The sequence below is a fragment of the Xenopus tropicalis genome, chromosome 9, assembly GCF_000004195.4.
Source record: "Xenopus tropicalis strain Nigerian chromosome 9, UCB_Xtro_10.0, whole genome shotgun sequence".
NCBI classification, from domain to species: Eukaryota; Metazoa; Chordata; class Amphibia; order Anura; family Pipidae; genus Xenopus; species Xenopus tropicalis.
This window is the reverse complement of record NC_030685.2, coordinates 23,152,168-23,168,216: the sequence shown is the minus strand read 5'-3', so window position 1 is coordinate 23,168,216 and position 16,049 is coordinate 23,152,168. Positions and strand designations below refer to the sequence as shown.

The window sequence follows — 16,049 nt, the reverse complement described above, 5'->3', positions numbered from 1 at the left end:
AGGCACAGCCAAGCCCATCCTTAGTACTCCTTTGTGGCATGTGTCTCCCTCTGCTCCCTTGTGTATGCATCTGAATGACACACAAGTTAAGGGGACAGGTAGAATTTGGGTGGGGGGGGGGGCAATAGGGGTTGGTGGAGCATTCACAGTGCTATGGAGGTGCGTCTGTAATGCCACAGGGAGCCGACCTGGATTTGTGGGGCCCATGAAGGCCGGGATCCCTTGGGTAGGGTGGTGGGGGTCCAAGCAGCCTTAGCAGGGAGGAGGGTGGAGAGGCTCTGCAGGGTGACAGAGCGGGTGGCTTAGGGCCCAGCAGGGTGAAGGGGAGGTCATCAAGGGGCCCAGAAGGTTAATGGGGCTAATGGGAGGGGGTGCAGCAGGGTGACAGATGAGTGGGCAGGACAGAAGGAAGGCAGCCTTTGTAAAATTGGGGGGCCCAACAGGGAGTGAGATGGAATGTGTGAAGTGAGCAGGGCCTAGCATGACCACGGCCCATTGGGACTTTTCCCGGCATTTCAGTGGGCCAGTCCAACCCCTGGTTTTTATAGCCATAAAATGTAATGAAAGAAAACTTTTCCACTTGCGTATCTCTAGGCAGAAGGAAATCATTTTTAAAAATTAGAATTATTTGCTTATAATGGAGTCTATGGAAAATGGCCATCCCGTAGTTTGGAATAATGGGTTAACAGATCCCATATCTGTAACTAGAATTATTCTTGCCACACTATGGTACAACCATTGCAATCCCTCTATGAAATGAAGTTCACTGGAGAACAGACAAAACATGATCTCTCCAGACACAGTAGAAGGAGAAGCCACACAGAAGACACTTATAATTGAATCACACAGGCACAAAGCCAATGGTACTATCCATCTAAAATACTTGTTATGAGCCATAAAGGCAGCAGTTAAAGTACAATATTAAAAGAATAATTCCCTGGCTATCCTAGGAAATTCATTAGCAGGGAACAATAAACCGAGCATGTCCTGAGCAGCCTGAGATCTCCGCATTGTAAATTGGAGTCCATTATGTACACTTTCCACCTTGGTAAAACGCTGTTCTATTTGATTAACCCAGAGCGAGTGAATTTTAATTACTATCCAGAAGGAGTACTTTACACTCTGCCTGGGTCTCGAGCGATTCCCCCTTCTATTGTTTCCCGGGCTGATTCTGATGCAATCTGCAAGCATGTACAATTAAATTGCTTTCTGAGCTGTCCGTTTCATTGGCGTCCTTGCCGTTAAAGCGGCACAGGTAAACGCAGGATCTTTATTCGGTAGACAAGTACTTTCATTTCTGATGACTGCTCAGCAATTTTCACATGAATGCATTTGTCTCTAGACTCACGCAAATACACAAGAAAAGGAAAAAAAAAAAAAGTCACTGTATGTTTATTGTGAAATACCATTTAATCGCCTTCCACGGTTTGTCAGGGAGACGTCTACTGTAGTCAGATCTCCACAAGACAAACCGATCAGACAGAAGTACAAAGTATTTAACGGAATAGGCCCCCGGAGCACAGTCAATGCAAATATCTACCACATATTCCATCTAAATCTAAATGCCATTTCTGTTGACAAATCAGAGCACTAACATCTCTTTACTGTGTCACTTATGTGACAGACAAATGATTCCGTTTATATGGGATCTGAATGTATAAAGCATGGACAATTTGATTTGTTTGGTAGCTTAGATTTGCTAGGATACAGTAAATAGTGTGTCTCTGCTTTCATCCCACATGATAAATAGAGAGAGTGACTGTAAGATGGAAGATTGTATGGCTATTTACAAGTGCCACCCAGGCCCAGACTGGCAATCTGTGGGCAATCAGGGGCTGCTGTAAGATGCCATATACAGTCACTATTTATTGGGCTGTTTGAGTCTCTGTATATTTAAAAAGCCAAGGCCTATTCTGAGTCTCAGCCTAGACCTACTCCCACCCAACATTGACCCTTCAACCAGCCACACTCGCATTAGATATATGCATGACAAGGATACTACAACCCAAAAGTTAAATATAAGGATAAAGAAGTCTTTAGATTTATGTATACTATCCCCCTAAAGTTAACTATAAGGATTAGTGATGAGCGAATCTGTCCAGTTTCGCTTTGCCAAAAAATGTGTGAATCTTTCAAAAGATTCGCGAAACGGCGAAAAATTCGCAAAACAACGAGAATGTCATGCCGAAAAAAAAAATTGTCAACCGCAACAATTCTTTTGACGTGCGCGACTATTCTTTTGACAATTTTTGAATGCACGACTATTCTTGCAACAATTTTTGGACTTGCGACTATTCTTTTGACAATTTTTGAATGCACGACTATTCTTGCAACAATTTTTGGACGTGCTGTGAATTTTTTCATCCGTTTTGCAAAACAATTCTCCAATGGCGAAATGCGGAAATTCGCCCTGAATCTATGCCTGGCGAAACATTTCACCCATCACTAATAAGGATATAAGATGTCACTTCATAGTATGACTTGTATAAAGGCAATGGACACTGGAACTAGAGCTAGATGGTAGAGGCAAGCACCTATCCCTGCAATGATTTTGACTTGGGGCACAATTTACTTTTCTTAAATATATATATATGTACTCAGAGAGTAACAGCGAGCCAGTCCAGTGCTGGGATACCAGAGAAAGTCCTGGTAGGCCTAGGTGTCAGTAGGCCATGCTGCTCATCATATCTATACCATGGCCATTCCTTATTTCTATATGAGAACAAGAGATGAAATGGAAGTAAAGATAGATGATGGCAAAGGCCTGTCTGTAGCACAAACAGCTCTGAATAATGCATATCATTGCATGTCATTGAGTTTAGTTCCCCTGCACTAACACTGCTGCAGCCAATTACCACCCCTGCCTTGGGCGCCAAGGTACCTTGGCCTGACTCTGCACGTGGTTACTGCACATAATCCCAATTTCCATTCTATGAAAGGGTAGGTGAGTTGCCCCTGACATTTTAAATTGCTGCTATCCAAATTAAATGTCATTTCAATTCTCCTCATCTGTATCATTTTGTAATTAAAAAAAAAAAAAAAAGGCACATTTCTATAAAATGCAATAAGTATAGAACAATTTCCATTTGATGCCCTTAATCGCTGCAGTAGTTTCTGAAGTATTTCAATTATCTGGTTACTGCACATGGAAAATGGGATACTTTGCTAGCTATTTCCCAAATATAGAAATTTGGGATGAAAAATAAACCACACTGAATATGTAAATGGCTGATAGCAAGTCATGAATCCTAATACTCTACAACTTTGAAAGTTGGTCAATGCGCCAAACCTGATCATACACATATTTATTCATTCAACGTTTATATCTCAAGAACCTGTACTTTGCGAACCCCATAGACTTCAATGGGAAGGCGAACTTTAAAACCTAGAAAAACCATTTCTGGCCAGAAAACTGATTTTAAAGTTGTTTAAAGGGTGCCACGACCTGGACAGGGGCATGCAGGAGGGGGATCAAGGGCAAAAATTTCTCTGAAAAATACGTTGTTGACACAGCGTTGCGTTTTGTGCTGTAAGGCTGATGCCACACGTGGTGTTTTTCCGCTGCATTTTTTCTCGGCCTAAAAACGCTGCACAAGCCACACAGCCCCTGACTATGGTGTTTTTCAGCCTAGTACTGGTGACGTAAGCAAATCCCGTTTCCATGGTGCTAATAGTGCAAAATTGCAAAAAACGATGCGTATTTCCGCTAGGTCTGGCAGCTGCCTTTGCGTATACATATATACATAGGAATAGCTGGCTTTGCAAATACTGGCATATTTCGGCCTACGCTTGAAAAATCCGTGCTAAGGCGTTTTCTAGCGTATTTCCGCATTGTGTGGTTTGCTTCGAGTCTTTTCAAGCTATTTCTATGGATGATGATATCGGGCGTTTTTCAGCCGCCGAGAGAATTAGAAAAAACGCAGCGGAAAAACGCCACATGTGGCATCAGCCTAAGGCGAACCCAAAATTGCGAACATCGCTAAAAGTTCGCGAACTTGCGAACTTGCGAACACCCAATGTTTGCGCGAATTAGTTCGCCGGCGAACAGTTCGCTACATCTCTACTGATCAACCTGCTGTGGGATCCCTGGAGCAACAACTAGGTCCAGAGCAGTGGTAGCTCCAGGCTTCCCTAGCATCGTTTGGTGCGTTTGAGCACCATTCATCAGAAGAGTCAGAATGGATGCAATTTGAAGCTACATGGAATTGCAGGAGAATTCCATGTACTGTTGGGGCACCAAGAGTTGTGGGTGCATTTGCACATAGTAAATTACCAAGTGGGCTTCAGACTGATGCATGGAGTAAGACAGTTTTGTAGACCATACAAGGTGTTTCCAAAGTATATAGCCACCATAATGATTTAGGGCAATTTAGGGTATTTTGACACCTGTTTGATTGATCAGCAGATGGGCCTAGATTTGCTATAGAAGTTGTTGAAAAACATAATTATAGATGCAAGAAAAATTACCAATGAGAATTCTACTGACCAAAAATCTCATTATAAATGCAAGAAAAGTGACCAATGAGAACACTGATTCCCAGCACTACATCAGGCATCTTGCTGGTATCTTATATATAGAGATAATTATGTCATTTTTTAAATCCATTATATGACACAGGAATCAGACATGGGGATAAAGAACAGACTTGTTCAGTGCTGGGAAACTGTGCTTATTGCTCCCAACTCCAATTGCAGGAACAAAGACCAGGGAGCCTTATTTACACAGATCAGCTGGGATTCTCATTGGGGGGTTTTTTGCATTTTAATGCACCCGCTGGCCCTGGAGATTTGGGGAAAAGTTTAGGAAAAGTTCTATTGTATAATATTGCTTTAAGAATACAACCCTGATGCTGCTGAACTACAGTTCCCATCATGCCTCAGTCTTATTATATGTTACATTATTCTGGGGTTTGTAGCCCAGCAACAGTTGAGTAAAGTTTGGTTGAGCAGTGCAGCAGGGTTTAGTACCCGAATCATTCAATTTTAATAGCAATTGCCTAGACTCGCGAGTTCATTTGCAATTATTCAAAACAATCAGTGTCAGCCTTGTAATAGTATTGAACAAATAGTTCAATAGTATTGAACAATTCTAAATATATAGGGAAAAAAAGAAATTATATTGTGTGGAACACACAACGTCAATAACCGTCTAACAAGCCACCAGACATTTGTCTCTTTCACGTGTGGCCTTAACATTCCCCACCTGGTTGTAATTCAAGGTGTTTAATACAAACAAAATCCCAACCCATAAATCCCCCCAGTATACTATGGTCAGTAATATTTTAGGTCATACTTATGCATGGGTCGAAGTTTGTGATTAGTTGGATATCCAGCAGTGCCACACACATATGGGAGGAGAAATTGCACCAATCTGACCATTCCATCCATTGGAGGTAATACATACAAAGTGGAGAATAATCTAAATGAACAAAAAGGTTTTATATTTGTGTTTATGGTGATCGTGTACTTAACAGCCACCATAGTCAGCCCTTTGTTGCTCTCTGACATAAGCATGAATGATGAGTGCAACTACTGGCACTTTGCACTGTGTCCCACTTTTTGTAAATTAAACCTATTATTATTCTTTATTTATATAGGGCCAACATTTTCCACATTGATTCAAAGAGATTATACATCATTCCCAGTCCCTGCCCCAGCAGAGCTTACAATCTAAGTTTCCTAGTCACATTCACACACAAAAGGGTCACTAGGGTCAGTCTTATCAGGAGCCAATTAACCTGCCTCTATGTTTTAGAATTGTGGGAAGAAACTTATGCACCCCAAGTCAAGTATGTTGAGCACATACTCTTGTAGACAGTGTCTTGGCTGGACCCATGGACCTTAGCAATAAGTACTAACCATTAAGCCCCCACACTGGCCATCATGTTTACTTTATACCCCATATGAGCCATCAGTATCTAAAACACATTTTCTGACAAAACAAAACAATATATTTTTTTGTATATCAGCTACATCAGGGCTGTCCAACTGGAGGCATGTGGTCCAGATGAGGCCCATCAAAGGATTTTAATGGCCCCCAGTCTGCTCCATAGACTTCACTATATGACATCATCATTTTCATTGAATCTGGTCCTGCAATGAACTGTATAAGATATAACTGGACATCATTAATCAACATGTGGGGGTGTTTTCTCTTGATTCCACTAGCACTTTTTAGAAGAACTGATAGATTGTTCCAGTTCTACCAAGAAATTTGGAAGTTTTATATTCCAAGGCCACCCCATAAAGTAGAAATTATAGGTGTTTTGTGATATCAGCTACATCAGGGCTGTCCAACTGGAGCCATGTGGTTCAGATGTGGCCCTCCAAAGGATCTGATTGGCCCCTAGTCTGCTCAGATGCTCCATAGTCTTCACTATATAACATCAACATTTTCATTGAATCTGGTTCTGCAATGAACTTTATAAGATATATGTGGGGGTGTTTCCTCTTGATTCCACTAGCACTAATCAGAAGAACTGACTAGATTGTTCCAGTTCTACCAAGGAATTTGGAAGTTTTATGTTCCAAGGCCACCTTATAAAGTAGAAATTATAGGTGTTTTATGATAACTATGGGATGTTGCCAATACTTGCAAAATACAAGAAAACCCAAACAGTAGAATGATATATGAGATGATTTTACAAGAATGTTTGGAGTTCTCAGTGTTCTGTGCCAATAACCAATAAACTCTTGATCCTGACCACTAATAAAGTGGCTGTGTAATCTCACCCACTGCAATAGACCGGCGGAAAAAAATAAAACAGCAACATCCCAATCTGAAGAGGTTGTAATGAAATGATCTCTTGACACTAGCGACACAGACAAGACACGGGAGCGGATAACCCCGTCAGACAGTGATAGATTTGCTTCAGGTGAATTCTCTGTCGAAATTTCTTTTGGTTTTCTAGAGATAAAGTGATGGATGTTTTTGGAAATACATGTACTTCTAAGGCACCATGTCTTGGGCACCAACGTTACAGGATTTATAGTAGGTACCCAAGGTGTATTTTACAACATATAAACATGGTGGTACCTCCACCTCTACATACACCAGAGACAGGAGGTGCAATTATTCGGGGATTCTGATACAGGTATGGGACCTATTATCCAAAATGCTCGGGACCTGGGGTTTTCCGGATAAGGGATCTTTCCGTAATTTGGATCTCCATAACTTGTCTGCTAAAAATCATTCAAATATTGAATAAACACAATAGGATTGTTTTGCCTCCAATAAAGATTAATTATATCTTAGTTGGGATCAAGTACAAGGTACTGTTTTATTATTACAGAGAAAAGGGAATCATTTAACCATTAAATAAACCCAATAGGGCTGTTCTGCCCCAATAAGGGGTAATTATATCTTAGTTGGGATCAAGTACAGGTACTGTTTTATTATTACAGAGAAAAGGGAATCATTTAACCATTAAATAAACCCAATAGGGCTGTTCTGCCCCCAATAAGGGGTAATTATATCTTAGTTGGGATCAAGTACAGGTACTGTTTTATTATTGCAGAGAAAAAGAAAATAAATTTAAAAAATTGGAATTATTTGCTTATAATGGAGTCTATGGGAGATGGCCTTTCCGTAATTTGGAACTTTCTGGATAACGGGTTTCCGGATAAGGGATCCCATACCTGTACCTGTAAAATCCATTAAACAAAACAGATAATAAAGTAGGTTCTTTGGACTGAGACTGTGTCCTTTATTAATAAGGTCTTAAACCGGCCTTTCATTTCTGCTCAAAGATCTATGGAGAAACGTCAGTTTCAATTCAATCACTTTATTTCAATAAACCAACTTGATAAAGCCCATGCCACAAACAATGAGTTTTTAGCATTTGGAACCATTTTAGCATAACACTATTTGTAAACAGCATTAGCGGCTATTGTTTTCGTATGGCTCATTAGCTGAACCATTATCCTTACAGGGAATAACTTCTGACCAATGCAGAATCCCATAACAACTGATTCACAACTGCCTCTGATCCATACTCATGTTAGAACGATGAAAACAAGCATTAGTTGCCATGGCTACTACATCGGTTCAAAGTTGTGTCTTTGTTTCAATACAATAGTTTGTACAAGATACCTTTTGTAAAGTATGGAGGTAAATATTTTGCACACAAGGTTGCTGTGAATTGTAAGCACTAAAGAACCGTATGAGAGGCAACTCAAAATATATGCACAATATTAGTTTCAGGCTAAATAAAGCTGGCAGGAAGGCCTCCATGTTTACACTGATGTCAAACATCGGTGGAGATACAATGAGCTTTAAGCTTAGTGTTAAGCCTTGGCGTAAGCCTGTTCTACAGATAATCTATTCACTAGTAATCAGCTTATTTAAAGCAATAGTCCTTATGTATTTTATAGCAATGATAAGGGAACACACCACAGGCTGAAACAGACACATTTTTCCATATAGCTAAGTCATTTCCAGTTTAATCGCTTTTGCACCACAGTTGATCAGCCAAAAGGAAATCCCTATTGGCCAAAGCTCCCTAGCTATATATATAAAGGATCATCATTTATCCCAAGGCTACATGGGCCCACAGTGCCATAAAGATCCAATGGATATGTTATTACAATTTGGCATCAGCATGGGTACCACACTGTACAACTAAGTGATCATTGGTCCGATCTGGTGGATATTATTATCTTCAGGCCACATATTTTAGGGTGAAAACACTCAGTATTGTCTAAAGCAGAGGATTTTCTGGTGTTTAGTAGCTGTAAAAAAGTAGCTGCTACTAGTAGCTCTGTGTGTCTTTAGGGTGAAGACATATGGAGCTACTAGTAGAAACTACTTGTTGTGGCTACAGAAATAGACAATGCTGATTTATTTACTGATAATTGTCTCTACGTGTGTTTTAGCAGAGGAAATTCTTAGTATTATCTATGGCAAGGTATTTCTGGAGGTTAATAGCTGGGGAAAAGTAGCTGCTACTAGTAGCTCTGTGTGTCTTCACCCTTAGTCTTGCCTCGGTTTGACAGAATGATGCATACATTGATTAATATGCTGAGTTAGATACAATGTAAGCCCTTAGAAAAATTAAAAATAATAATAATGCACACAGTATATAAATTACAACTCCAATAAATGGTTATACAAGCAATAAAACGCCTTCTAAAGTCACATGGCTGTTTCTTCAAGATGGAAACTGATAAATATCTTGGAGATAAATGGAATGCTTGCAGACAACTTGCTACTTCAAATGCTCACCGAAATCTTTCCTTCAACACTTTGCTTCCGATAGACATCTAACATGGGATCAAACTGGTTCAACCTCGAAGCTCCATTTAGATAAGGATTACTATTCATTGTAAGGGGGCTGTTACTACAAACAAATATCCACACTGACACAGCACCAAGAAATGCATTCTGCACTTGTTAACATTGAAGAAGGATGGGGGATTGGTGGATAGCTTTAACCCCAAATGAGCACACAGAGTAATGTGGGGGGGGGGGCAGCCTAAAAACCAATAGATTGGGTATATGTTTGCAATATAAATATTTCCTAAATACCAAATGTTCTCCTTACACTGTGAAAATCATGCTTAGTAGACAGCTGACATACAGACAACAGAGCAACAAGTAAATGTTTCTCATTTAATATTGACTCCCAGCTAAAATTAATAACACATTACTTTTCAGCCATGCTTTTTGATATGCAATTTCTACATATTTATTCAATGATAAGTGACTATTCCACTAATTTGACTGGTAAAAATGAGTTATAATTGTGTTAGAAAGGGATGCAACTGTTACTTTGAATGCAAGATTTATAGCATGTAAAACTTCTCCTAATTACATAATATGGGATTATGGCATTTAACATATTAATAGATGCCTTTAAAAGGGAATTTATATATTACAGTGATAAATGACTCTCTGCCTCTGGCTTTGTGATGTGCAATGCAATACTAGCAGTGCGACTTGTGAGGAGCTTGTATAGGAACTCACTCATTGGTATTTACAGTAGATTCCGCAGGGTAATTACTATATCCATTTACATAGGAATACCTAGGTACCAGTAGAGTATTACACCTTAGTGATCAGACACGCTGATGTTGCTTGGTGGTTTCGGTAGGTACCACAGAGGCAGAAGAGGTAGTACTAAATAAAATTGCTACCCCTATGTTTCTCTGCTTTGCTTATGTTTCTCCGGTCTTGGAATCATAACAGCATTTTTTAAAAATAAACCACACATCATTGTGTAATACTGTATTTACTGATCCACATTATATTATCCATCAATTGTGCACAATATAATTGCAGGTTGTGCACTAATACAGCAATACCTGCAACTGCCAACCACCAAGTTACTTTAGAGAGGGGGGATTTCCCCTTTACTTACCGATACCACTCCAATCCTTTCTCATAGTTCCTATCAAAGAAATGGGGCTCGACACCAACTGCCCTGACGTCTGGGTGAGCTCGGAGAGCTTCAAGTAAAGCCCTGGTGCCCCCTTTTTTCACCCCTATAATGATTGCTTGGGGCAATTTCTTCTCCCCATACTCAGGGGTGCTATTGACAGGGAATCTGCGGTTGAGCTCCTCCTCTGCTGTGCTGGATTCCTGAGTTTCCTTCTCCAAAGCCCCAGTGTGAGATTCGGGGATCATTTCTGTAACTGCCAATGGGGTTCTGTCCCAGTAGGAAAGACCTCGCATAGACTTGTATGCCTCATCCCCCTCAAGATCAGGAGATCCTAAAGTCTCTTCTGAACTGGACGTTGTTTCCCAAGTGGTAGATTTAGTGGTGTCCTTCTGATTGTAGTCTGCAGCATATAGTGTCTCTGTTATGGGCAATGATTCACTTTCTGACTTGCCAAACCCTTTTGGAAATAAATTGGACCCAGAAGGGCTTTCTGGGATGCTTGAACCCAATAAGACTGGAGAAGTGCTGGTTTCAGAAGTCCTTTTTGGGCCTTCTGATTTTGTATCAAACAACTGAGGAAAGTGGCTTCTACTATTTGCACTTTCTGATCTCAGAACATTGGAACTGTCTAACTGATTATCAGCAGGGAAAGCGCTGGATTGTGCAGGGGAATCGTAGCTGGTTGAGTTTGTAGTTCTATCCCATGTGTCGGATGTTTGAGCAGTAGGAATGGTATGGTTGCTTCCTAAGGTTGTTTCTGTTCCAGTGGAGTAGAAAGGGACACTGCCTGAAATGTTTTGGGGAATAAGGACTCCACTCAAAATGCTACTTTTCTGCTCAGTGGAGCCGGAGATGCTAGCCTTTCTTACCGAGGCGTGTATGGCAGAAAAACCGGCTGTTAGCGCTACGTTATCTCCAGGAATTCCCTTTGCCGTTTGTACTTTGTGTATCTCTAAATCCTGCGCTGCTGAGTGAGAGGGGATCCTGCTGCTTTTCTGCTGATCGCTGACACTGTCCGAAGTGTTGGGGGTCGCCCTGCCCGAAGCTCCCCGATCCGCTGAGCCCACGACTCCCCCTCCAGCTGAAGCAATGGGGTCGCTGTCCAAGGTGCTGAATTTCCCTGTAGAATGAATGGGGTCGCTGTCCAGGGTGCTGGATTTCTCTGCTACAGGGTGAATGGGGCTCCTCTCGGAGAAGCTGAATTTCTCTAACGAGGTGTGCGGAACGGAATCGGAATCGGAATGGCCAGCCTCCAGATTCGGGGACGAGGGAAATCCTGAAGTTGGCTGGATGTTGGAGTTGCCACTCTGGAAACCTGGGGCAAATTGCAATGAAGAGGCGCTTGGGTTGTCTCTCTCTGTTTGTGTAGGAAGGGATAATACGTGAGAAGACTTCACATTTCTGGAAGTCCTGAGGACGGTGCTGATTTTCTGATCACTTTCTAAAAACGTTCTCTGGTTCTGATCAGCGCTACTGACGCTAATCCCCGGCTGCTCAGGGGAGCGCTGCTTGCTGCTGCGATTTGTGCCGGTTTGGTTGCTCTGGGGAGCAGTGCTGCCGGTAATACCCTTCCCTTCTGCTGCCCTGGCAGGGGCTGGGTGGGTGTCCCTGGCTGGGTGGGGGTCCCTGGCTGGGTGGGGGTCCCTGGCTGCAGGGAGAGAAGGGACCGGGCGGCTAAAGGTGTCGGGCTTCAGGGAGGCGGACCGTATGGTGCCCGTAGGGCTGATTCCAGGTTCTGCCTGCAAGAAGTCGCTGGCGTCCTGCAGCGGGAACTGTAAGGAGCTGTAGCAGTTGAGCAGGCTGTAGAACAGGTAAGTGACAGAAAGGGACAGGGTGAAAAGGAACACAAGTTTCCGCGGAGCCTTAGAAGAGAACAGGATAGTACCGGGCCAGCACCGGGCCATCGCGGATCGCCAGTCCCAGACCAGCAGACATGATTTCAGCCAAAATCGTGCATGGAGCCGCCGCAAGAAACAGCCGCTGCGGAGAAACTGACTGGGGCAGAATTAGAAGCAGGGTTTATCGGGTGCGATGGAATCGACCAAATTCTACGGGTAGATCTCAGCGCCTCCTACTCTCCCACCTCCAGGCAAGAAGCAGCTTCGCAGAGAACTGATATCCCAACAGACTGTCAGCTCCAAACTGCCAGGTAAGGGTCACAAGAGAGAACATCCTCCGCTGCCCTTTCTCCGGGTTCAAAATGTCTGAGAGGCTTTCTCCTATTCCCAGCTGGGCAATGAGAGAGTTTTACATCGGCTCCCACCATCCACAGTCCGTCCCTGCCTTCCCGCCTGTTGCAGACAGGCCAGTTCTCCCAACAGAAGCAGGAACTTTAAATCGCAAGGAGGCATCTGTGGGTTCAGCGCTGCCCTACAGGAGGCTCCGCCCTTTGCACGCAAGCCCCGCCTACAATGTGCCTGGTAGAGCCACACTCACCTGCTTCCCATGGCTGACCGCTCATCCTCTATGCTGCACACACACTCCCAGCCGGAGCAGGACCAGCTAAGCCCGCCATTCACAGTCCTGAAGCAGAATCCATCGCAAGGGGTTAGGAAGTACTAAGCCTGACCCATTACATCCTCATGGCTGAAAACCCCACAGGCTGCTTGTGGCATGAAGCAAAAGGCTTGTGAGTTAGCACAGAATATCTTCCCATGTGACTTTTATCTAATTTCTTTATCTTTTTGGCTATTCTGTACTAGTATTCTGTACTAGCACCTCAGTCCCTTGGGTGGCCCTAAATATGGGGTCTGGGACATCTGCTTATACCACTGCTATCAGTCACCCTGCATTAGATCTAGGAAAGCAAATAAGTATAAGCATTCCATAGCTGCCCCCACAGGGGGCAATGTTCTAGGCCCTGTTCATCTCACTTCTTTTGTTCACAAACAGCAGAATGTAGCCCTATGTGGTATTTTTTAAAACACTGCCAGGTTGTCATTACTCTAAATATTACCCCAAAGGCTAAACACAATGCCTATAACCATTTCCCTTACTGTAATATATAGGGCTTGTTTACAAAGTGAAAATCAGTTACATGCAATTTCTTTACCCACAATGCAACATTCCTTCCAAATTTCCAGCATAATTGCGCCCACTGCAATTAGGTTTAAAAACTTAGCACCAGATACCCGAGTTGCCAAGATTTGCTCTGATCAGTTAAATTGCATAGAAATGGATGCAATTTGCACCCAGAGGGGCAATAGGTGGCCCAGACATGGTTGCACCTTTACAGATCATTTAAATGCGTACGATTCAGCTGGTGGTAATTCAGCTGCTTGGTGCAAGCAGTTTGTAGCTACACAGGTATAGGACCCATTATCCAGAATGCTCGGGACCAAGGGTATTCCGGATAAGGGGTCTTTCTGTAATTTGGATCTCCATACCTTAAGTCTACTAAAAAAATCAATAAAACTTTAATTAACCCCAATAGGATTGTTTTGCATCCAATAAGGATTATTTATAACTTAGTTTGGATGAATTACAAGGTACTGTTTTATTACTACAGAGATAAAGGAAATCAGTTTTAAAATTTTAAACTGTTTGACTAAAATGGAGTCTATGGGAGATGGGCTTTCTGGATAACGGGTTTCCGGATAAGGGATCCCATACCTGTACTCTAAATTTTGCTCCTCCCACAATAGAGTAAGTGCCAGTGGCATTACTATAGAGGCAGGGTCTGCTTCCTCTGTAAGTACTGAAATCCTCCCTCCCTCCCTCCCTCTCTCCTACCTGGGAGTGGGCGGGGAGTGGGAGATACAAGCAGCGGGGGGTGGGGCAGTAAAGAGGTGGCTGTGTGTACCAGACCCCTCAAAAGATTTTGCTGTGGGGGGGCCTGGTGCCATGTAGGTACGCTACTGGTCATGATCAGTAGTTAGGGGACCTGAGATGGGTAGAAAGAGCATCGGGGCTTGCTGGGATTGGTTGGCATTTGATAGATCATGTGCAGAACTAGGGGATAGGCAGAAGAGGCATCTGCCTAAGGTGTGGGGGGCAACAGTGGGTGGGGTGCTAGACATGTATCTGCCGCCCCCCCCCCCTGTGACATCACTGCAAATGTGAGCGATCCTTCACCTTCATGCGGGGTTGGGGAGCAAGGTGGCCAGCCAGGTTGGCTATGGTGCCCAGTTGGCTTGGGTAGAGTTTTGGCATAACTAAGGAGAGGCCAGGATGGATCAAGGCATAACCATGTATGCAAGTTTTATTTATTTATTTTTTTATTGGGACCATATTTTGGCCCACCACCCAGGGAGAACAGGTGACCAGTGGGCTAATAATTTGTATAGGTAGTTAAACAAAACTAACTACAGATGAAGGAAACTAAGCACAAGTACATATTGTAACATATCAGGGCTGGGATTCAAAACAGACCCTGGCATTACTGAGGCCCAAACAGCCCCCCATCAAGCACCTAAACAGTCACTGCCTATGGCATCTTACAGCAGCCCTTTGGCATTTGCCAGAATTCTCAGACTGCCAGTCTGGGCCTGTTATGTATGGAACTTTAATGAACACAAGTGTGAGCCCATTTTAGCATCGATCACTGCACCTTCAGTACCTTTGTATCCCTAAACAGCCATCTTCCGCTTGGATATGAATTATTTCTGTTGTGTATTGTATGCAAAGTATATCTACTTATATACTAAATCTTTACTTTTCTGGCATTGTTGTTCAGTGCACCCCCCTAACCCCCACAATTACTTATATATATGGGTTTTTTTAACCATACAAAAATGCCTTAGTGGTCAGGTTCAAAAAACCCTCAAATCTGTAGCATGTTGCTCTACATTTCCAATTAGCATTGAAGCCCGGCGTTTGCTTTGTGCAAACATGTCATGTAGAAATCTCGCATGTTTTCACAACACCAGTAACATCTGAAAAAAAAATATATAAAATAAATATTATCTAAATATTAACTATAAATCAATTGCAAAAAAAAAAAAAAAAGTGGGAACACTAACAAGTCAGATCAAGGACTGTGGATGTTCCTGGAGAGAATACAAGCTCTTTGCTGCTCCCAGCTGGACACATTTTTGTATTCAGTGTAGAAACAGATCAAATATTTTCTTTTCTTTCATCATATATATATTTTATGGTTGACTGCGGCTATCGGCATGTAGGGGTGTCGAGCGGCACAGTTTCCTTTTTTTTTTTTTCAGGACAACTTATTATTCGGGGGAAGTGATGTACAATCTGCATAATACCTGCTAATGATCGGCTCATCTCGTCGTGGTGCATCTGCCTCTGCTTTATCCTGCACTGTTTGCAGAATGTGAATGGCTCACAAGCAGACACAGAGAGAAGGGCGCAAACTCACATTTATTCAGGAAAAATACAGATAAAAAGGCCACTTTGAATTGTTCCAACTGCTTTTAAACACTCAATGCCACCGGCACAGCCCACACATGTAACAGGAATAGTCGATAATGAGCCTATGTGCAGGGAATGTATTGGGGATATGGTAAATCATTGCTTATAAAGGGCTTATCCGGGGGGATCAAGTATAAAGAGGTAGCACAAAAGATACAGAGGGTGACTCAAGAATTGCCTGTGTAAACATTTTTTCTGCTGCCAGTAAATATTTTAGTGTTATTGTAAGAAAACACTGGCATATTTTAAAGTGCTGTAGCCAGATGGTAGGGTGTTCCAACAACCATTTATGCTTGCACA

General features: G+C 42.5%; 1 protein-coding gene across 1 annotated transcript in view; it reads right to left on the bottom strand.

Annotated features, from left to right (window-relative positions):
- The window catches only part of LOC116407726, a 173,502-nt gene extending 160,631 nt beyond the window's left edge, over positions 1-12,871 (bottom strand). Inside the window, exon 1 of the mRNA XM_031893620.1 lies at positions 10,359-12,871. Coding sequence (XP_031749480.1) covers positions 10,359-12,283 — 1,925 coding nt within the window. The 5' untranslated portion in view covers positions 12,284-12,871. The remainder of the gene's footprint in view (positions 1-10,358) is intronic.
- Positions 12,872-16,049: the final 3,178 nt, after the last annotated feature.